The 24,585-nt window shown below is 35.3% G+C and overlaps 1 protein-coding gene across 28 annotated transcripts in view; it reads right to left on the bottom strand.

Moving 5' to 3' along the window:
* Positions 1–24,585, bottom strand: part of LRRFIP2 (LRR binding FLII interacting protein 2) — a 101,477-nt gene that overhangs the window by 13,626 nt on the left and 63,266 nt on the right. For 14 of the 28 annotated variants that reach the window (XM_070391708.1, XM_070391709.1, XM_070391695.1 and 11 more), the window contains 6 exons: positions 18,514–18,558; positions 17,022–17,138; positions 15,769–15,840; positions 10,845–11,015; positions 6,231–6,323; positions 3,409–3,501 (listed from right to left, as the gene is read on the bottom strand). In XM_070391708.1, coding sequence (XP_070247809.1) covers positions 3,409–3,501; positions 6,231–6,323; positions 10,845–11,015; positions 15,769–15,840; positions 17,022–17,138; positions 18,514–18,558 — 591 coding nt within the window. The remainder of the gene's footprint in view (positions 1–3,408; positions 3,502–6,230; positions 6,324–10,844; positions 11,016–15,768; positions 15,841–17,021; positions 17,139–18,513; positions 18,559–24,585) is intronic. The other 14 variants (XM_070391712.1, XM_070391713.1, XM_070391724.1 and 11 more) reach the window with 3 other exon arrangements.

The raw sequence follows: 24,585 nt of genomic DNA, 5'->3' as shown, positions 1-24,585 counted from the left end.
AATAAAATACATCCTGTAAGTGCTCCCATTTCACCACAAAGTTTCAAGAGGACTGAAATACCGTATAATTAGACCACATGTATTCATGCTGGATCTGAAATCCTCTGTATTACCTGACCATCTAACCACTACCCTTGTGTCTGCATTCAATAATAGTTCCTACAGTGCATTTTTTTAGGGTAAAAAGTATATGCTTGTGACAATCTAAATAATTCTTTATCCCTGACCTAACCTCAAATTCTAGTGTCAAGAAGCCTTAAAGATATGTATAACAGGCTGAACTTTGGGCAACAGGTTAACTCTCCATATAATTGCACAGGGTAGTCAGAATGGGAGTGAGTCTTATACTGGGATATATGGATATATAAGTACTTTATATATATATTGCACATGGCCACCTGGTGCTTGGAACAGCCTTGGGGATAAAGACATGAGCACTAGGATCAGTGAGGAACTAAAGAAAACTGAACTTTAACAAGAGAATAATGGTCATGCTCTTCCATGAAGTTACTAAATTTAAATCTTGAAAATGAAGCGAGAGATGAGTGATACATTAGGTAGTCATTGGCCATGTTGAAAATGTTGTAAGTCAAGGGAGGACCACATCACACGTATTAGGATGGCTACTACCAACAAAACAGGAAACATGTTGGTAAGGATGTAGAGAAACTGGGACACTTGTGCAGAGTTGATGGCAATGTTGGTGCAGCTGCCATGGAAAACAAAATGGCAATTCCTCAAAAAATTAAACCTAGAATTGCCATTTATGCAGCAATTCCACTCATGGGTACATACCCAAAAGAGATAAAAGAAGGGTCACAAAAAGATATTTACAAACTCATGTTCACAGCAGCATTATTCAAAACAGCCAAAAGGTGAAAGCAAACCAAGTGCCTATCAACAGATGATAGGATAAACAAAATGTGGTAGATACACACAATGGAATATTATCATCTTAAAAAGGGACATCTGACACATGCTACAATATGATGAACCTTTAGGACATATGCTAAGTGAAATAAGTCAGTCACAAAAAGACAAATACTAATGATTCCACTCATATGAGCTGTCTTGAGTCAAAGTCTTAGAGACAGAAAGTAGAATGGGAGTTGGGAGGGGGTGGGGAGAGAAGGAGATTGGGAGTTGTAAATAAGATGAAAAGAGTTCTGTGGATAGATGGTGGCGATAGAAGCACGGCAATGTGAATGTACTTAATGCCACAACTAACTCACTCTACACTTAAAAGTAGTAAATTGTATGTTATTTGTACTTTATCACAGTTTTTAATTTTTTTTAAATGACAAACTACTGATACATGCAACAACTTGGATGAATCTCAAGGGAATTATGCTGAGTGAAAAAAGGTAATTCCAAAAAGTTATATACTGTATAATTCCATTTATATAACATTCCTAAATGGCGAAATTATAGAAAAGGAGAACAGATTGGTGATTGCCGGGCTTGGGACAGAGTAGGGGAGATAGTAGATATGGCTATAAAAGGGCAACAGGATGGAGCCTTGTAACAGTGATGAAAATGTTCTGTATCTTGACTATTTCAAAGTCAATATCCTGGATGTGGTATTTTACTATAGTTTTGCAAGATGTTGCATTTGGGGAAAACTAGATAAAATACATACAAGATCTCTGTATATTTTTTACAATTGTATATGAATCTACAATTATCTCAAAAATGTTTTAAAAGTTAATTTTTTTAAATCCAAAGGAACACATTATTATATACCACACAGAAGGAAGATACCCCTTATTTAATAATGCCAAGAAAATTAAAAAGTCAAATAATTTATATCTTAACCATCAGCTCAGCTTTTTGGAAAGAAAAAAATTGTTTTATTTTAAAGAGCTATTTTATTGGACTGAGAGTTTTGGAATTTTTCCTTGGCCAGACCAAAATAACCAGTTTAAAATACTGAGATAATTATGCAAAATAGGAACCACAGGCTTGCCAATAGGTGCTAAAGGAAATTATGTAAGGTCCTAAAAAAAAAACCCATTCTAGACAGTGACCAGATTTTAAACTTTTAAATTACGTACTTTGTGCTATACATTTTTCACATCTCATTTTAAATTTCCCAAGTAAAAATTTAAATAAAATCAGTAGCTTACAATTTTAAAACTGTTAACAGAGTTGTTAATTTATACTCCAGAAGGCTCTTCTAGTTTTGGGTAGAATTTTAGAAACGTGGTATAAGTATTAGAAACTCTAAAAGGTAGCTTTATTTCTTTAAAGCAACATTTTCAACCTGTGGGTCGCAACCCCTTTGGGGGTCGAACGACCCTTTCACAGGGGTCGCCTAAGACCATCGGAAAATACATATATAATTACATATTGTTTTTGTCATTAATCACTATGCTTTAATTATGTTCAATTTGTAACAATGAAATTGGGGGTCACCACAACATGAGGAACTGTATTAAAGGGTCGCGGCATTAGGAAGGTTGAGAACCACTGCTTTAAAGCTTTTGGTCTACCAAACTCTTCAGAAGTCATTCTGTTTCCCAGGTGCTCATTAATGACAGGATAGGGTGACTGGAAGTGTGAAAAGAACTGGATACTAAACAGACCGCCCCTAACAATAGAGGGTGTGATCCAGAGGGTTATGTCTGTCACAAGTGCTCTTGGGGATTTTTGCTACCTTTCCTTAACCCCCCTAACCTGTTTCCCCCGCCACAGCCCTTCCCTGAGAAGGTAAGCCTCTGGCAACTCTGGCTATGTGGTACCCCAACTGTGGAACAGATAGCTTGTGCCATGAGATGGGGCTGCCAGTCAAAGGGCACGCGGGATGAGCTGGTGGAAATCTTTTCAGCCTGAAGGGCTTAGCAAAAAAGCACTGAAGACTTTTTCCTTATCTGGGCCCCTGCTTTGGGGAGTTATGAGGTTATAATTAGAGATGATGTCATAATTTGGCAGCTCTAGCAAATCTGACATTCTTATCCACTCCTGTAATTAAACTGATTTTAATCTCTTCCTATTCTACTTACCAAGGATTTATGGAATGCTAATAACCTTTCCCTCAGCCCCACTCCTTTTCCTCTTGCTCCTTATCCGAATTCTTGCAATGTCAGGATATAAAGCTACCCACAGAGTTTGAATTAAATGCCTGTGGCTGCTTCTGGATAAGAATCCTGAGGAAATAAAGAACAACTTCCTTAGAAAGTTCCTACTCGTAGGTTTCACAAGCCCAGAGGCAGCGAGAAAGTAGAGTTCTTTCCATGCATGGTATCAGGTTTTCCTCTATAAGTTTCTGTCTTCTGCTTATTATATTTCACACTGACTAAATGCTTAAAAAGAGTCAAAAGGACGGATTTTTTGGAATCTCTAAGGTAAATTATATTGGTCTATTCCTCGTCGATGAGCTTGGGAGCAAAGCCCAATTTCACTTCATACCCTAATGCTTTTATCTTTCCAAAGAAGTGTCTCCTGGAGCTCAAACACCTCTTTTGTCATGGTGTCTACTTTCTGCTGCATACGCTGATTCTCCTGCAGAGGAAGAGGGGAAGAGAAGTAATGAAAGAGCAGAAAGAAACAAGGGAGGGGGTGAAAGGAGGAAAACAGAACAAAAAGAAAGCTGGTTTAACAAGGTAAAGGGGAAGGTCTGTGAGGAACAGGAAAAGCAGGAGCTGCTTGCTGGAAGGAAGGATGACACCCAGCGTCTTGGAGACAGGGCTCTCCTGGCTCACCGCTATAACGTAAGGAAGGGGGCTGGGAATAAGCGTTCCAACCACAGCGATGTGGCAGCAAGCCAGCTAGGGTTTGTGTGTGCATCCAGCTCCACATGTGGACTCTTCCTGAGAACTGCCTTTTCCAAACATGGAAAAACTTACATTTCTAAAGAGGGAAATTCAGATTTGCTTATGATCCTTATCATAAAGAACAACCAGTAGTTTTAAACTTTATTTTCTTAAGCAGAACTAAAAAAAAATACAGGAGAGACATAGCTCAGCTTCGTCATTTTGAATTTTTGTTAGAATCTATGCTAGAAAGAATATCATGCATTATAAATGAATACATCAATGTTTAGAAAAACTAGAAATCAGTATTTAGTAATTCTTAAACAACTCTTCTGTTTAGGCAATGATGCTCAATTAGCCTTTTATGTTTAAAAGGTTTTCTTTTATGCATTATTGGTAAATTATGATCTCCTACTTTCCTTAGTCACACATTTCTTATATATTTTACCATGCGATTCTGCAGACCAAAAAGCATTGTTTTGTCATACTCAAGATTTTTCAGTTATACATAAACATGGCTAGTAATATCTAAGAAATGTTAATTCTAAAAATAAGAAACACCTAAAACTAATTTAATATTTTTAAAGTTTGTATACCCAGCACCCTGAGTTTTTAAAGAAACAACAATGAAAAATTATAGAAATCATGCATTACAATTCCTCTTGAATGCCATCATCAAATTAAAAACTAGAATAGTTAACTATTTCTAAGCTACTGAATTTGAGAAGCAGCGTTATTATTATTTTGAAATCAGAAAAGGGGAAAAGTATGTATCTTAATTTAGAAACAGAAGTAACAAGTGGCTGGCACAATGACACACAAAAATACAAAAGGACAAAAAGGGAGAGGATTCACATATTCAAAAATACCAGCAGGAAATAGAATTTGGATAACATACTTCTTGCCATATATGGAAAAACTAAGACAACTAATTTCCATGTAATTTTATATTTTTAAAAGTTATCTGTGTCTGCATTTAGAATAGTCAAATTTTCATTGCTTTCAGTAGGCTAGTTTCAATTCAATTATTCTCAAAAATGAAAAGAACACAAACGCACAAACAGAAAAAGTCATTTCTTTTCATCTATTAAATGGTTATTTATTTAAAATAGTTTTATATTGATTTCAGAGAGAGGAAGGGAAAGGGAGAGAGGGATAGAAACATCAATGATGAGAGAGAATGGTGATCGGCTACCTCCTGCACACCCCCTACTGGTAATCGAGCCAGCAACCTGGGCAGTGCCCTGACTGGGAATAGAACCATGACCCCCTAGTTCAGTGATAGCGAACCTATGACATCATTTTTTTGGTTGATTTTTCTTTGTTAAATGGCATTTAAATATATAAAATAAATATCAAAAATATAAATCTTTGTTTTACTATGGTTGCAAATATCAGAAAATTTCTATATGTGACACGGCACCAGAGTTAAGTTAGGGTTTTTCAAAATGCTGACACGCCGAGCTCAAAAGGTTCGCCATCACTGCCCTAGTTCAGGTCGATGCTCAACAATTGTGCCACACCAGCCGAGCTTAAATGTTGTTGTTGTTTTAAGTCATGTATAGGGAGAGAGATTAAGTGAGGCAGGTACATAGGTGAAGGAGGGAAAGAGGGTGGGAGGTGGGTGTGGGTGGAGGTGAAGGTGTCCGAGTGCCCTGGGATGTGGATGAGTGAGTGTGGTAAGTGAGGCATCCCCTAGAGATCATTAAGAGATGGCCTTCCTGCTATTATTCACACGTCGTCAATACTAAGTTAACATTAGAGCTCTTTGGTAAACACACCAAGATTAGTGGGCAGGATCCCTTACCAACAAACTAACTTCATAGTGACAAAAAACGACAAACTCAAAAGGAAAAACCGCAATTAGAGAAAAACAGAAATGGCATGTGAGGTAGTAGACACTAAGGATGATAAATGCTTTCAAAGATCTCTTGGTGGACCACACTGCTTCCCATTCCTAAAAGGGTTGCCAACACTGATGCTCAGAGTCCCTCCACCAGGAGAAAGTTGAACTCAGCATTGGCCAGCCTTTGCTTTTGTAGATAAGGTGCCTCCACAATTTTTTATTTTCATTTAGCCACTTCAGAAATGCATCTACCTCAGTGAGGATCAAGCTTCTTATTCCCCCAGAATCATGTTCCAAAAGACAGCATTCACTACATTCCAAAGAATGATGTACTCTGTAATCTTTCATTTGCCCATTTCCTAAGATGTCTGTAGGAAAGAATGTGCTTAGGAATAAAAGACAATTACAAAAGCTTCTATTATTGAAAGGGGGACTGTTTATAGGGTTCATAGTATTAATTGTTTAAGCCTTTATGTTTCACGTTTGTAAAATTGTAGGGTACAGCCAAATATGAAGAGACAAGTAGTAAACTCTTTATAGTATTTTAACTCCTTTCCCTCCCAATGCATACCTCTCATCCCATTCAATGCATTTTTTTCAAAATTAAATATTTCCTCAGTTCATGTACGTACCTCAATAAGCTCATCTCTTTGTCGAAGGCCTTCTTTAAGTTCATCCATTTTATGCTGCAGCACACTACACATATGTTTCTGCCTTTCTAACTCCTGTCATTAAGCAAAAGATACAGTTTACACAGATAATGGCACACAACAAACCGGAACATCTACAATATAATAACATAGAGGCTAAGCTTGACCTCCAGAAACACCCCTGAACTGCTGATGCAGAGTAACTTAGAAAAATTCTGTGGTCTATGGGAAGGTACAGAAATTTTTAATTTTTCATCTTATAGGATTATATACCTAGAAACCCAAACTAATCAATGGCAAAATTACTTGGAACAATGAGATGACCTAGTAAAATAACAGGTTAAAAAATTAACATATATATATAATTAAAAATGAAATTTAAGAAATACATACATGTAAACTTGCAAAAATATACAAAATCTATCTGAGGAAAATTATATAAAACATTTGTGGAAGACAGAGAAGTAGAATTGAACCATTGGAAAGGTATATCATCTTTTTGGATAAAAAGACTCAAATATAAAAATGTCAGTTCTCTCCCAAATTAATCCATACATTTAACGAAGTCCAAATAAAAACACCACCAGGTATTTTTCTCATTAGAGCAAGAAAAGTTGATTATAAAGTACATTTAGAAGAAAAAATGGACAGAAAGCATACTGAAAAAGAAGAAAGCCAGCCTTATTAGATATTAGAACATATTATAAGGCTCACATAATGAAAATGTTGTTGTGATGCCTCATGAAGACAGATCAATGAAGTAGAATAGAACATCCAAAAATAGACCCAAGTACAATATATTAAGTGGGACCAATAGACAAATATATTGAACAACAACAAAACTAAAAGAGCATCTCAAATCAATAAGAAAAAATACTTTTAAATTAGTGTTAGGATAACTAGATATCTGTATGGAAAAAGAAAAGTGGGACCAAACCTTGCACCATACATCAGGACAAATTCCAAATGGATCAGAAGTGTTCAGAAAGGAGGAGGGGTAATGGAGAGAGCAAGGGAGGGAGAGAACAGTTATAGTACTAAAGAAAAGATGAGTGAATTCCTATAACCAATGAATGAGGAAAACATTACTAAGTGACTAAAAAATTTACAAGCAAGAAGGGGAAAGAGATAATAAATTAAATAAAAATAAAAACTTCTGAATAGCAAAAGACTATAAACAAAGTAAAATGACTGCAAAAAATAGCTACAACTTATATGAGACAAAAAGTTACTATCTCTCTATTATAGTCTCTAAAACTAGAAAGAAAAAAAACACTACTAGAAAAATGGACTAAAAGCTGAATTCACAGAAAAAAATTGTTTTAAACATGAAAAGATCATACTAAGAGAAATAGAAATGAAAATCATATTTCTCTCTATAACACTAGTAAGAGTCCGAAAACTTGACAACATAATTCAGGAAAGTACTATGGGATAGGAAACAGGCCCTCTCATACATTTTGGTGGGAATACAAAATGGTATAACCCCTACAGAGGGAATTCGGCAGAATCTAGCAGCATTACCATACCTTTTGACCCAGGTAAACCCACTTTGATGACTCCCCCAAATTAAAAAGACCTACAGGTACATCATTTTTGCAGGACTATTTTTAACAGCAGGAGACTACGAACAACTCGAATGTCCTTAATAGGGAACTGGAAGAATAAACTATAGTACATCCACACAATGAAATATCTATACAGTGATTTTAAAAAATGAGGAAGATCTCTATATACTATAATCATAAGGCGGTTAAATCAAGGTGCAGAATGGTATTTACAGTATGCTACCATTTTCTAAGAAAGGAGGAACATATATATTTGCATATATTTTTTGAATGGCAAAAAATATATATCTTCTTAGATTAAAAAATGGAAGAATAAACTAGAAATTTAAAATTTTAAGGAAGGGAAATAGGGATGAAGAGAAAGAGCTAGAAAGTTGACTTCTTTGAATATGTTTTTTGTTGACTTGACTTCCGATATATGTAAACATTTTACATAACTGTAAAACAGAAATAAAAAGTAATTCCTCGGGGAAGCAACCCAAATATTCTGACATATGCATGGATTAATGTGGCATATATATATATATATATATATATATACACATATATATATATATATGTATATATATATATATATATATATACACACACACACACAATGTGGCATATATATATAATTTTCACACACACACACACACACACACACACACACTCTGAAATCTTTTTTAGGAAGGAAATCCCATTACAAGATACAACATGAACAAACCTTGCTCGAGAGCATTATGCTAGAGAAATAAGTCAGTCATGAAAAGACAAATATATGAGTCTACTTATATGAGGTATCTAGAGTAATAAAACTCATAGAGACAGAAAGGAGAATGGTGGTTGCCAGGAACTGGGGGGAGGAGAAAATGGGGAGATATTTAGTAAGTACAAGATTTCAGTGTTACAAGATGAAAAAGTTTTGGACATCTGTTTTACAACAATGTGAATATACTTAACAGTACAGAACTGTACACTCTAAAATGGTTAAGGTGGTAAATTTTGTTATATGTTTTTTTTTACCACAATTAAAAGTAAAAATAATTTAAAAATAAAAAGTAAAAAAGCAATTTCTAAATATTGAAATAAAATGCAGGGAACTATATAACCAGTTAGCAACATAAGCACAGGGACAGAAACTATTTCAAGTAACTTTTAAAAACAATAGTTGGACTATGCGTAGCCTAGCAGTCAAATAACAACCAAACAGAACAAAACAAAAACATAACTATTTTAAGTAATTATATTGTTGGTGGTAACGTTGGTATTGCTATTCTGGGTACTGTGGGATAATGCAATGAACATAGAATATAACATAATTACTATCATCCTCAGTGACTTTAAGAACGGAAAGTGGTAGTGTGGGGAAAAAAGAGATATACATATATAAGGAAGACTCTAAGTAAAAACCCTAGAGTCCTGAACATGAACTAGAATCATAAGCATACACTCATATTTTGACTTTAAAAACTTTTGTTTTTTAATTATTTTTAAAACTATCCCACATACATGTTCACCTGATGCTAAAAAAGCTTATAAACAGCGACGAACTTGGTGGCAAGTGCAACCCTAGCAACCATAGTAAGCTATATTGTTAAAATGTGCAGAGGGAAAATTTAATTTCACTAAAAGAGAAGCAGGGTTCCTTGGACAAACAGCTGATTCCAGATCTGTGCAGGAAATGTACCAGGTGAGCCTGGAACACCTTCTGTGCTAGATAGCAAAGAAGCTATCAAAAATAGACTCTTGAGCCCTAGCTGGTTTGGCTCAGTGGATAGAGCGTCAGCCTGTGGACTGAAGGGTCTGGGCTCAATTCCAGTCAAGGGAACATGCCTGGTGGTAAGGGCCTGAGGCGGGAGGTGGGGGGAGGGGGGAGAGGCACAGCAGACTGAAGGGGGTTGATGAGGGGAAAAAGGGGACATATGTAATATTTTCAACAATAAAAAAAATGTTTTTTAAAATAGACTCTTGTCAAAACTTGGGAATCAACCTGAAGAGGTTCACATTAGTTAAAGATTGGACAATTTGAAAATCAGTTAGAATCTATATATATAAAAACCCAATATGCAAAGTGTCCCCTCGGGAATTTGACCAACAGGGAGTTCGATCGCTCACTATGACGCGTGCTGACCACCAGGGGGTATTGCAGAATGAAGGAAGGCCCCAGCTGGAGGCCTGCAGCCAGGGAAGTGAGGCCCCGGCCAGCAACTGGCAACCACTAGGGACCCTACCCATGCACTAATTTCATGCACTGAGCCTCTAGTAAAATCTATAATTGATTAAAATCATCAAATGTTTAAATACTTGACTTCATAATATTTTTTAAAAAGAAACCAATAATGGATGACTATGAAAGAATGCTAAACAACCAATTCTTTATTTTGAAAACTCATAAAGTAAAAGAATCAAGTCTTTATCTTGCCCTTCCTATTAAACTGTCTCTTACCTGAGTAGTAAGAGATGAGGGGACATTTCTCTTTAAAGATGGAGCTACACTTTAATTTTCCCTCTGCAATTTTAAGAACATAGTTTATAGAGCTCTAAAGAAAACATATGTCAATTTCTGACCCATGTCTCCACAATGCTGTTTCTAAATTACTGATTAAAAATTCTCTCCAATCATTTAGAAAACAGCTTTACTTGAAAAATGGGGGAGGGGAGAAGAAAAAGAAAAAACTGAACCATTGCATTGCAAGTCTTTGAAGCTTTGTGGAGTTCTAGCCAGTCAAAACAGAAAGAAATAAGTAATTAACTGTAACTGTCCCAATTAAGAGATAGAAAATAAAGATAAAATTTGAGTTCTATTCTATTTTCAGAAACTAAAGATGGTTATAAGCTTCTCTTTAATAAAATAAATCTTATAAAAATTTAAAAAGAAAAATATTTAGGACCTGTTATGTTTTGTCAATTTCCTTGGACCAATTGGTTTGACTGAAACATCATTCCCAGGTATGATACATTTTTTCCATTAAGCCCAGCATTTTTTAAATGGCAGATTTTAATTTTCTGATCCAAGAGAAAGGTGTAATACAAGATGAGCAGTTACCTTTGATTTTTCTTCATTTTCTCTATAAAATTCTGCCATCTGTTCCTCTTGTTCTTCAATAACATCCTTGAGGGTATCTACCTGGTAGATCAAATTATTCTTCTCATTGTCTAACTGTGCATTAGAAACCATGGCTTTCTTGTACTTTTCTTCCACTTCAGACAAAGACTCCTAAAAGAAAGTCCAAGTCATCAGCCTGATACCTAAAATACCATGTTCACATACATATACGATATATAATATATAACAGGAAAAGATAGCACTGGCACAAACACATGAAGATGCACTTTTGCAAAATACAAGCAGTTTGGGGAACTCCTTGTTTAGTAACATGCACATACAACAGGAGGATGATAAGCCAAAAAGGCCAATGTATATGCCCTCTGCTATCCAAGGCAAGAAAATCAAGCAGCAATGTCGCCTCTGAAAGATGAAAAGATGTGTAGACAACTTATATTTGTTAGAGTAACAAAATGAAGAGTCACCAAGGTTTTCAGAAATGTTACTCTTACAGTTTTAACAACAAGCTATTTGGTATTCAGAATGCAATGATATAATAGAATACAGCCTCGTTTTATACAAGTGAACTTCGTACTCATTTGAATTTTGCTACTTCCTGGACATTTGCTTTCAGTACTTTCCTGGACTGCATAATGATGCTAATGTAAATGTATAAACATGTATTTCTAGCAATTATTCAACTTTTAGTCATATCAAAATAAGTAAACAATAAAAAAATGATTACTAATAAAAGAGCTACCACGCTCTGGCCGGCCGGTATGGCTCAGTTGGTTGGAGCATCATCCAAGGTGGTATGTTCAATTCCCGGTCAGGGCACATACCCAGGTTTTGGGTTTGATCCCTGATTGGGGCATGTCTGGGGGCAACCAATGAATGTATCAATGTCTCTCTCTCTCTCTCTCTCCCTTCTCTCTAAAATCAATTTAAAAAAGTTTTTTAAAAAGAACTACAAGAAAATGCCTGAAATTTTATATTCTAAGTTTTCTGCGTAAAATAGCTTATAAGTCTGTTCTTTAATGACTATGTCTAAGTTACTAATGCCTAGTAACTTTTTCAAAGCTAAAAAGAAAAAAATATTTCACATAGAAAAAGTCATCACTATTGGAAATAAATAACTAGTGCAAATGTTTATCAAATCAAGATCAATGCTATGGAAATAAGAGTCCAGAACACTTATATTTATGATCAACTGATTTTTGACAAGAGTACTAAGACAACTCGATGGAAAAAAGAATAATGTTTTCAACAAATGGTTCTGGGACAATTGAATATCCACATGCAAAAGAATGAAGCTGGACTGCTATCTCATATCATACACAAAAATAAACTCAAAATGAACGAAAGACCTAAATGTAAGAGCTAAAACTATAAAACTCTTAAAAGAAAACATAGCTGTAAATATTCATAAAACTGGAGTAGGCAATATTTTCTTAGACATGACAACAAAAGCACTATCAAGCCGTAACTGGTTTGGCTCAGTGGATAGAGCGTCGGCCTGCGGACTGAAGGGTCCCGGGTTCGATTCCGGTCAAGGGCATGTACCTGGGTTTTGGGCACATCCCCAGTGGGAGATGTGCAGGAGGCAGCTGATCGATGTTTCTCTCTCATCGATGTTTCTGACTCTCTATCTCTCTCCCTTCCTCTCTGTAAAAAATCAATAAAATATATTTTTTAAAAAAAGCACTATCAACAAAAGAAAAAATAGAACATAAAAAATTGTGAATGTTTGTGCTACAAACAATACCATTAAGAAAGTAAAAAAACAACTGATAGGATGGGAGGAAATATTTATAAATCTTGTCTGATAAAGGACTTGTATCCAGACTATATAAAGGATTCTTACAGGTCAATAATAAAGACACATAATTCAATTTAAAAATGGGCAAAGATTTGAATAGATATTTCTCTAAACGTACAATAAGCACATGAAAACATGCTCAACATCATTAGTAATTAGAGAGATGCACCTCAAAACCACTCAGACCTACCGGGATGGCTATAACCTACCTGGCTATAACAAAACAAACCAAAACCAAAACCAAGTATCGGTGAGGATATGGGAAAACTAGAACCCTCATACATTGCTGGTGAGAATGTGCAGCTACTTTGGAAAATAGTTTGGCAGATTCTCCAAATGGTAAATACAGAATTATCATATGACCCAGCAACTCTATTCCTAGGATTCAACCCAGGAGAAATGAGAAGATATGTGTATATAAAAACGTGTACACAAAAATATTCAAAGCAGCATTATTCAAAATAGCCAAAAATTGGAAACATCCCAAATGTACATCAACTGACAAATAAACAAAATGTGGTAAATCCAACAATGAAATATCATCCACACACATTAAAAAAAAATAAAAAATACACACAGACACCACAGATACATGTTACAACATGGATGAATCTTGAAAATATTAAGCTAAATGAAAAGTCAATCACAAAAGACAACATATGGTATGATTCCATTTATATGAAAAGTCAGAACAGGCAAGTCCACAGAGACAGAAAGTAGATTAGTGACTACCCAGGGCTGAGTGTGTGAGTGGGAGATAAGAAGTGGGAAATGACTGATAGAGGTTTCTTTTTGGGAAAATAAAAATGTTCTAAAATTGGGTTGTAGTGATAGTTATATTACTCTGTGGCTCTGCCAAAAAACATTGAATTGTGTACACTGTCAATGAGTAAATTTTATGGTATGTGAATTATATCTCAGTAAAGATACACACACACTTAATAAAGTTTAATAAACTAGGATTGTATTAACAGGCAACATTTATTCTAGAATTGGGAACAAATATAACCCAAATAAAAAATATAAGCAAAGTCAACTGTATAGTAATTTAAATATGGTAATATCTTAATATAATGGAGAGTTTAGGATGATTCTGATCCATCTTAAAGGCTAATAGCATCCAAAGTTCTCCTTACAACTCAGTCCATATAAAATGAAGCATAACTGCATGAACACTGGAATCTAAGCTAGTTCAAGCAGCAAATACAAGATGCAATATATAACACAAGAAATCTGACATAAAACTTATGTAATGTACTCCTCCTTTAAACAAGATCACAGACAACTGTTTCAAATGTAAGTATCAAGGTAGCAGTGATTTTGATCTAGCTCACACAGGGATACACATTAAGAATTAGTTTTACTTAAATACACCTAAGGCAGTGATTTTCAAAGTGTAGGTTCTGAAGGAGCAGCAATAGCATTATCTGGGAACTGAATAAAAACGCACATTTTAACCGCCATCCCAGACACATTAAATAAGAAAATCTAGGAGTAGAGTCCAGCAACCTGTGTTTTAACAAGACTCAGATAATTCTGGGTGGGGGAAATGGGGAAAAGCCCCAAAGGCAGACATACTTAAAGAACAAAGTCGTGAACAATGACCCAGCATCCTTTTTAATAGAATACAGATATATCACATCACTGTGCTTCAATCAGATATTTTAAATGATTTTTCTCCCACTTAAAAGTCATTTCAAGATAAATATAACCTGAAGTTAAGTTCAATTATACACTGACCATAAATTTAAAAAAGTGATCTTATCTGTTTAAAGTCTCAGATAAATTTAATCTGTTCTTTTGTAGCCTTCAAAAAATGGAATAAATGGTAGATCTAAGGTAAGAAAAAATGTTTTAAATAAAATAAATAAACAAATAAAAATGCCTGAGTGGCTTGCTTGCTTTCCTGATACATTATATTACACACGAGATTTAACATGAATGTATTTATTTAATGTACTGGCTTTTTCCCCTTGATCCAAGATATTTCCAAAAGTCATATCTAAAACCTTGAAAGCAGGGGCAGATTAAATCCTGAAAATTAGAGCAATAAGACTAACTGAGCACAGCAGCTTCTAACCCTAATTCTCCTCATGTTTACTGACAACTTCACTTTGCCACACCAGCAGCTTCCAGGCTTCCCTCAAGGGCAGTCTCCATAGGACTTCCCACGCTTTCTGATTTGAGTCTCACCTATAAGTTCCTTATGAACAATAATCACCTGCATGAAGATTTTGGCTGGTAGCCAGGCGACTTCAAATCACACCAGGGAGGCAGATGAAACCCTGGCCCATTATCCGGAGTCAGCTTTCTGAATGCCTTGCTTATGCTTTTTTAGAGGCCTGCTGTGTTTTCGGTTTTAAACAGGGATATGCATATGTTCAGAGAAACTTAATTTCCTCATATTAGGCTTGAACTTCATAATAAAACATAGGGAAGATAATCAAGTGCCATTTACAACAAAAGTGTCTGCCTCACATGAACACTTGCATTAAAAACTGGCAGCCATCCTTGCTTGGACAAGATAAGGCCCATTTACACTGATCTCCAAATTCGTTAAGGCACTGAATCTGTGTCATCCTTTTTGACCTATAGGTTAAAAACAACAAAGCAAGCAAGCACAGGCCTCATGCTTCAGAGTCCTTCCTCCAAAGGGAATATTTATAACAATGCTCTTAGATCCTTCTTCCCTCTGCCTTTAATAGAATTCAGTGACAGACACAGGCAACTCTCTCATTCACCTTGGAAGAATTTTAAGGTCAATTCACAGTAAAAAAATAAATAAATAAAATAAAATAATTCTTATAATACTTTTTAGGTGTTTGCCCAATTCAATTTTGTATGGCTAAGATACTATTTTACAAGGTTTAAAAACTGTAAGGTATAATATTATTGAATAGTCCAAAAATCATATACTAAACATTTAAACATAAGCAGAGATTGGAAGTTCGCCTTTCCTATGCATTGCAAGCTAAGCACATGCTTGAAAGACGAACACTGTTAGTGAAGCTATGTGCAGTGGGGTTAATAGAACTCGTGAAGCCACCATTACCAACACTTCTGCGTACAGACAGCATGCTTCGGCTGCAGAATGGGCCCTGATACCTTTAGTTCTTTAAGCCCCTGCATGTATCTCCCTTCTACATCCTGTATCTGGTCCTTAAGGTCATAGATATCCTGCAGGACATAGGAATGAACCGTTGCATAAAACCATCCACAAACATATCTTAAGTCTCAAAGAATTCAGATGAAACTGTGAATTGCAATGGAATATACCATAACAAAAGCCAAAAAATCAGAGTACACAAACGTAACTGCCACTCCCAACCACTACAAAGGGCAAGCAGATCAGGTGACAGCGGGGCTGGAGAAGGTCTGGAGAATGTATCTAAGGAGTTAAACGTTTTCTTGGCATTAACCCATGTTGAAACAGCATTAGCAAATGGGGGTGGGCTGTATATAGAAAAGAGAAAACTACATAAATTATAACATTTTAACATAAATTTTAGAATTTTATAAATCACTTAAATATTTAGCATAATCTTTAGCTCGAACTAGTAAAATATGTAGTAAATTAATTCTAAGCAGCAAATTTTACTGATTGATGCAGAAGCTTTTAAAAATGTAATAAATGGATATCAACAAAGTTTTCTTTCAATAACTTGGTTACTGATCACAATTAATTTTTGGAGAAAGGAAGTAAAGGGAGGGAAGTTAAACATAAAACTTTTCAACACAATGTCAAATGAGAGTATCCTAAGGACCCCAAGCATTTGCTCCAAATGTTACCATAATCCTTATAAGGAAAGTGAAGCAAGTTGCATTTTAAATGGAAAATACTGTTTCTCTTAGTCCTGGCCCTGCTATGGATGCTTGATTTAGGTGGGAAATAACTGACTCAGGGCCCTAAATACAATTCTGTAATTATAGGCAGGAATAATCATCCAAGGCCGATATACACAGTTTCTGTATTGTACTTCCTCTGCCCCATTCATTCCCTCCTCAGTGGGTTTGTCTGTCTTTTATTCATTGATTCATTCAACAGACATTTATTGAGGTTCTGATAGGAGCCAATTACAAAAATCTCACTTCAAGGAAATCATTCTCTCGAAGAAATACAAGTAAAGAGCAAGCACAAGTAAAGTCTGAGGCTGGAAAGAGAACAGAAAAAGTAACCGCTCTCCTTCCTTTCAGACCAAAGTCACATTCTCAAACTGTATTAATCATTTTCTCTTAAAGAACTCATACTCCTTTTCTTTCTACTGCATCACATTAAATGTTAAATAGTTTCAGTATACTAGTATTCTGCAATAAGCCAAAAAATTGTTTCTAAAAAGCCACCAAAAATTGTGGTTTACCCGCAATTCACTTAATGAGGTGTCTGGATCTATTAAGCTGCTGGTGTCCCCGCTTCCTCGTCTGGATGAGTTTCCACTTAGAGGGGTTGTTGCTGAGGCAGAATTTCGAGATGAAGGCTAGAGAAAAGAAATATGACACTTCTAAGTCTTGTTTCTTTAAAAATGTTTGCTGTAGAAAGTAAAAAAGGCAGGGTGATGAAGGAGATCTAACAGTGTGGACGAGAAGTTACCAAAGTGCCACCCACAGGCAGTTCACGTTGGCTTTGGGGAGGGGCACCCAGAGAAGGGCTCAGGCACTATAAGCATAACTCCCATCACTCAAAACATTTTAATGGAATCTAGAATTCATAACTAAGAAGGAAATAGTTGTGTAAGAGTTGTTTGTTTTCTAAGTTTATCTTTGCTACACTGTGAACAATACTGGGGTGAACACATCGGGTTAATTTTTAGATTTAGAATTTTGTAATTGGTATGCTAATTAGCAGTCCGCTTATTTATTTCCCTGAAGCTGCTTCTTTAGGATCTTTTCTTTTTCTAATATTTTGTTAGAGTTGGAGATGCTATTTGCAGCTGAGAGCAACAACATCATGCATCACTATGATTTAGACTGCTCTTCCCACAATCAGTTGAAATGGGCGATTACGCTGTTGGATTAAAAAATGGCATAGATCTGTGCTGTTCAAAACAGTAGCCACAAGCCCAGTGTAGCTATTGAGCACCTGAAATGTGATTAGTCCAAGATGAGATTTTTTTTTTAAAGTGCAAAATATATACCAGATTCCAAAGGCTTAGTGCAGAAAAAAACAATGTAAAATATCTCAATAAATTTTCATATTGATTATGTTGAAAATATTTTTGACATTTGGGCTAAATAAAATATATTATTTAAATTAATTTTACCTGTTTCTTTTACTGTTTTAATGTAGCTACTAGAAAATTCAAACTTACACACATGTGGCTTACTTACATTGGTGGCTTGCACTATATTTCAATTGGACAGAACTGGTATATCTTTTTTGGATACAGCATAAAAGTAATCCTAATAATTTCCTTAAGATGACTATCAAAAAATACTTCTGGAATAAAGTTAGGGACTTTGACACAAAGCAACTCCCAGAAAAAAAAGTTATTTTACTTCAAAGAAATAATTTATCTGAAAGGGGAAAAAAATCTCAGCGGGTGTCACCACCATTCCTAAAGACACTTCATTTGCAGTGTCTTTGGTCCTTCTTCTCAGGACTAAATTCTAGAGGAATGAAAATCAAAACAACAGCCAAAAGCTTAGGAGGTGACATTCAGGGAAATAAAATGCAGTGTCTTTTCTCTTCCCAGTGCTTCACATGATTCAACCTCAGAGGAATTTGGGGGTCAAGGACAGGAAATAGATGAAGAGAGGAAGAAGAGCTCCATCAGCTCAACTGTAGTAAAATCAAGAATGAAAGTAACTGTAATTGACCTTGAGTTTCATTCCCTTAGGACTTTATATACTCACTCTTGTGTAATTTTCAGCATACTGTTTGTCAGATTTCTCATCCAACTAGAAAAGAACAGAGATAAAAATCAAGAAAGATGCTTAGGCATGTTGATTTTTTTAGGGGGAAAAAAAGAAGTGACCTTATTTGAGTTCTCCAAGTTCAACTGATGTTTGGAACCTAAAAGTAAACATGCTAAAACTGAAATAAAAGTTGAAAATATATAAGACAAAATGTCAAGAACTTAAATTCTTACCATAAGAAAGACATGAAGCAAGCAAGCAAGCAAGCTCTTCTTTAGCAAAAGTTTACAACTTTTAAATAGATTTTCTTTTCATGGAATTTGAACACATTAAGGAAAATTATACATAAACTTAAATTTTAGTATTGCAAATGTTAATACAAAAAAATGTGTACACATCCACAGGAAAAATCTGATACAACCAAAAGCTAAAAACTTTATTATCTAAACATTATTAGGACACAGGACACATAGATAAGACTAATAAACTTAGCCAAAAAAGTTCAGATTGGACTAAAGCATGTTAAATATATCATCAAAAAGAATTTCCCCACAGCATTAAGGATTCAGTTGTTTGTCTTTTTGTTCTATTTTGTTTTGGGGTGGCGTGTGTTTTTTTTTGTTTTTTGTTTGGTCATACATACAAACATTTTTTTTTTTAAATCAAAGAGCACAACAAAAGAGTATTCAAAATAAGCCTTTCCCCTACTACATCATATCCTGACCTCCAATTCTCAATCCAAGGGCAACCATCTCCCAAGTCTTTAAAAAAATTCTAACAACAGTGTCCCAAATACATTCTATATCTTCTTGTTTCCCTTATCAAGTTCCAAAGATTAGAGAAAGTACTTCATTTTTCTTCATAGCATTTATTGCTTCCTGACTGATATTAAATAATTTACTTATGTCTCCCTCTTTGACATAAGCTCTATGTCTGTGTTCTTTTCCGCAATCCTAACACCAAGAATAGCACCTGGCATATAGAACTCAAAATTTGTTGGACGAATGAAAAATTACTCTTACACCATCTATACTTGTAAACTGACCTCTATTTTAACAGTTGTATATGCACTAATATGCTGATAGGTTTTCAGGCTGTTTTAGGGAGACAGTGTTTCAAGAAGTGAGGGACCTCACCCTCGTCGGTTTGGCTCAGTGGATAGAGCATCGGCCTGCGGACTGCAGGGTCCGGGTTTGATTCTGGTCAAGGGCACATGCCCAAGTTGCGGGCTCCGTCCCCAGTAGGGGGCGTGCAGGAGGCAACCAAGCAATGATTCTCATCATTGATCTATCTCTCCCTCTCCCTTCCTCTCTGAAATCAATTAAAAAAAAAATATATATATATATGTGTGTTTGTTTTTAAAGAAGTGAGGTACCTTAATGGTTTAATCAAAAACCCTAACTTTACAGCTGAGGAAAGAGAAATTCAGAGGTGAAAGGTTGAACAACTACAAAATGCCAGATCTGAATCCAGATCTGTTTTGTGAATTTTAGCCCAAGTATTCATATTTACTTCTATATACTGTCCCAATTACAATTGGTGCGAAACAGTCACATAGAGATTTAACTAAATAAAAATATACCCAAACTCCAGCTACCAAACCAACCCTCCCAGCCCAATCTAGAGAAGAGATTTAAAAACCTTTCTTAGTTAATTATTAAAATACAAAACGTCATTATTTCTGGCTCTTTTCAGACCACTTCACTCTAACTTCCTCATATTTTAAAGTTTTTCTGTTCTTTTTCATTACATTATTGCATTCATTTTCTCAGTAAATACCTTTTATTATGAGTACTATATATCAATAATATTAGTACTACCTTAGACTTTGAACTCTTTTTGCTACTTCTTGCTGTAATACTCTAAGAAGGAATTGATTTCAGTTTATGCTGATTTTTTAAAACTACGTATGAAATGTTTTATAACAATCAGGCAACGACAGTTTTTATATTGGCATTCTTTGCCATAAAAAAGGAATAATCTTCCATTACATCTCTACTAGTAAAATACATTGCCTAATATTTAATGTGTTGTTCTTTAGAGTGAAAGAAATACTATACCTAAATAAACTGCCTATTTTCCTCAGAGAACCTTCCAACTCTCTTCTACTAATGAATTAAGGAGAAAAACAGAGCATTCAGAAACATTTTTCTAGGTTGATTTGAAATCCTGTCTCATATCTCCCCTCTCACAAAAATGACCCCAACCCTCCCATTTTTTAATAGTCAACTTGGAATAAACTTACATTTTGGAGGTTGCATCACCGACCTAGTCCATTGCAACGTTGATTCTACTGCTTTACTCTCTTCTGACAGATCCCAATTGTCGCAACATAAACTGGTGATGTGCCAAACCTCAGGGATTGTAAAGCCAGCAAAAAATGCCTAGAGCAGCCATGCCGCAGTCCAGTTATTTTGGCTGCAGTGACTTGGCCAGACTCTTCAGTTCTCTGTGCTCAGCCCTTGTGCTACATTATGTGCTGCACTGCGTTTCAACAACATGCTAGCTGAAACCTGGTATTCTAAAGCCCAGGGCTCTAACAGCCAGGAGGTCTACACACCTGCCTTTCCCAAAGAGTATGCCAGATCCTGAAAGGCTTTTTAAAAGAATAAAATATAATTGTGTTTACTGTATTAAAGTATAAAATAGGGAAGGGTTGAGAAAAGGGTACAAATTTTCAGCTATAAGATGAATAAGCTCGGAAGATCAAATGTAAAACATGGCAACTACAGCTGATTTTAAAAATTGTATATAAGATGGAAAAAAAGAATATGCACTCATATGAAAAATGACTGTAGATTAGTGAGAAATCAGAAAACAAAGGCTGTATGCACTACATGATCACAATTCTGTAAAACAAGCAAATTAAACTGCAATAGTGAAAATTAATGAAAATAATCAAATTGCTAAGAAGAAAAAAAAACTAAGCAAAGCTTTTATTTTGCCCTAGTAAGGCCTTGAGGACTTGTTCATTAATATTAACTATAGCCAACTATTCTCAAAAAATTTCAAGTAGCCCTAGCCGGTTTGGCTCAGTGGACAGAGCGTCGGCCTGCAGACTCAAGGGTCCCAGGTTCAATTCCAGTCAAGGGCATGTACCTCGGTTGCGGGCACATCCCCAGTAGGAGATGTGCAGGAGGCAGCTGATCGATGCTTCTCTCTCATCGATGTTTCTAACTCTCTATCTCTCTCCCTTCCTCTCTGTGAAAAATCAATAAAATATATATAAAAAAAATTAGCACATGTGAGAAATATTTCTTAGAATATTTATCTTGCCCTGGCCAGTGTGGACAATGGTTAGAGCACTGGCCTACACACCAAAGAGTTGCGGGTTCGGTTCCTGGTCAAGGACACATACCTGGGTTGCAGGTTCCATCCCCATCCCCAGTCAGGGCATATGCAGGAGGAAAACAATCTCTCTCTCTTTCTCTCTTTCTCTCTCTCTCTTTCTCTTCCTCCCTCTCTCCCTCCCACTCTCTCTGAAAAGCAACAGAAAAAATATCCTCAGGTTAGTAATAACAAAAAAATAAAAAAGAGTATATATGTTGTTAAATCTTTGAAACTCTGCTTCTTCTACAAAGATTAAGAGAACCTTTAAACTTTACTTTAACCTATGGCTACTTAGTTTTACAGATAATTTAAAGTATTTATACTATAGTTTGTTTAATATAATCATTAGATTATAATTCTTTGTTAACTTCTAATTTACATATACTGACTTGGTAATGCTAATCAGAAATTCTGTTTGGGGAAAAAGAAAAAGATCTGATTCTCCAAGTATAAGAGTGACACTGGGGGTTAGGGGAGGCCGGGGAAATGTCAAGGGGAGAAAAAAAAGGAGACATATGTAATACTCTTTGTAATACTTTAAGCAATAAAACAAAATTAAGAAAAAAAGAGTGAAGGGAACAATTAATTTAATATGCTCCTGAAAGAAAACAGGCCAAGGATTTCATTCAGAAATGGTTCAATTATTTTTTTTTCAGAAATGGTTTAATTATTATTAACAATCAGTAAAACTGAGATGAGCACATTTACATTCTTTTCCTTTAATCTAGCCGGATCTACAGGACAGAAAGGAACACAATGTAGAAGAAAAGACAAGAGGCTGGAACAACATAATCTGTATAAATCAGGGCCTGGCACTCTTTTTAGCGCCTCCTAGCTGGCTGTCATTAACTAGCTGACTATATACATATATTTGATCCACAATGGAGAAGCCAGAAAATACCTTTTAAATATTTGAACTTATGGTCAACATTTTAAAATCAGGGTATTTCACATGAAAATGCCTATTTCCAGCTTATCTTTTAAAAAATTCTGTGTGTGTTGGGAGTGGGAATAAGCTTACCAACATCAAGTCCACTTTTTATTTGTCTACAATGAGATGAACTATAGGATACCCTTTAAAGGAAATATTAGAGACAATATTTTTTTTTAATCTAGAAAGATGACCAGCAAATATTTTAGGTTTTGCCAAGAGCCAAAATTAAGGATATTATATGTATAGGTTCTTAGATAAACATTTAAAAATATAAAAACCACAATAAATTGAAACTTTTTGAAAGAAAACAGAGCATTTAGCTGTAGTGATGAAAAATATATATTCACATATATACCACTGACTCACAAGCTATAAAATTACAAGAAGCTGACCCGATATGCAACCTGCTCTAGAGAATCTTTTGCTTATGTGATTAGGTATATAGCATGATTTGCTATACATACAAGCTATGTATATTGTGTGTATGTATATCAAGTCATCGTATTATACACCTTAAATGTGTACAATTTTTATTTTAAAACTTGTAAATAAATAAAAATAACTACCCGGGGAAAGAAAAGTTGTATTTAATTAGTAGGGGCAAGGGGAAATTTTTTAAAAATTGTCAACATTTTCACTTCTGTGTAGTCACTAAAATAAATTGCCAAGAAATACATGTAAGAACTACATGGCCACTAATTCAGACATCACAAATTAGAGGCTAATAGAATTAAAAGTTTTTAAGAGATAAAGTAAACACAATAAATTAAATTTGTTTACATCTTGATAAAAACAGGGAAGGTACTATGTGAATCAGAAAAAGGCATTATTTCAGGGGAATCAAGAAAAGGCATTATTTCAGGGGAATCAGAAAAGGGCATTATTTCAGTCTTCTAACTGTATGCAGAGATTCCTTGATCTGACCCAGGGTGAGATGGGACTGTTACACAGCCAGGTTTGAGAGCCAACAATGCAGAATACGTACAGACTACACTGAAAATTACTTTCTGTGATTGAAGTCATTCAGAAATAGCTATTTAAATACAATCTGTGATGTGCTGAACATAAATAATTATCTCTCCATTAAAAAACTAACTTTCCTGTGAAGAAACACTGCCTCTCCTCTGCTTCAAAGTGCTTGACAATCAGGAGCGTGCTGGTCCAAGGGCAAACACCACTAAAGCCAGCGACAGGAGTAATAAGGGGTAATAGGCTGTTAGATAAACCAGGCAAGTGGAGAGCTGCTGGGGTGGGGGGTGAGGTGCGGGGGGAGGACCCTTCATTAAGACAAGTGCCCCACGGCATCTACTGGACAGTCCTCCCTAAAGTCAGTCCATGATGAATGTGAAAACAGTGGATAGGCATTTCTTCACAGCAAGGCTATAATCCAAATGTTTAAGATCTATTCAGATTCTTCCCAGTTACTATAAATTAGTGACACTTTACTAAGTAGTATATTTTATTGTTCGACCTCCAAAGTTCACCCAGAACTTTATAGATGCATGAAAGCAAAAAGGGAAGAAAAATTTGAAGATCGATCAGAAATATCTAAATATGGGCTAGGTATTAGATGGTTTTAAGGAATTGTTTTAAATTTCATTAGGTAAAATAACAGTATAGTGAGTGTGAAAAAACTTCTCAAAAGTTCAGTAGAGAGACATACTAAACTATTTATTGGGAAATGACACGATGAATGGGATTTGCTTTAATATAATTCAGGGGGGAAAGGAGGGCAAGGGGAAGAAAAAGATGAAACAAAATTGGCAAAATACTGGTAATTGCTACAGCTGCTGGGGTTTTCTTTT

The sequence above is a fragment of the Myotis yumanensis genome, unplaced genomic scaffold (genome assembly GCF_028538775.1).
Source record: "Myotis yumanensis isolate MYYU_CA2020_CCGP unplaced genomic scaffold, mMyoYum1.0.hap1 SCAF_14, whole genome shotgun sequence".
Taxonomy (NCBI): domain Eukaryota; kingdom Metazoa; phylum Chordata; class Mammalia; order Chiroptera; family Vespertilionidae; genus Myotis; species Myotis yumanensis.
This window is presented reverse-complemented; position numbering and strand designations above follow the sequence as displayed.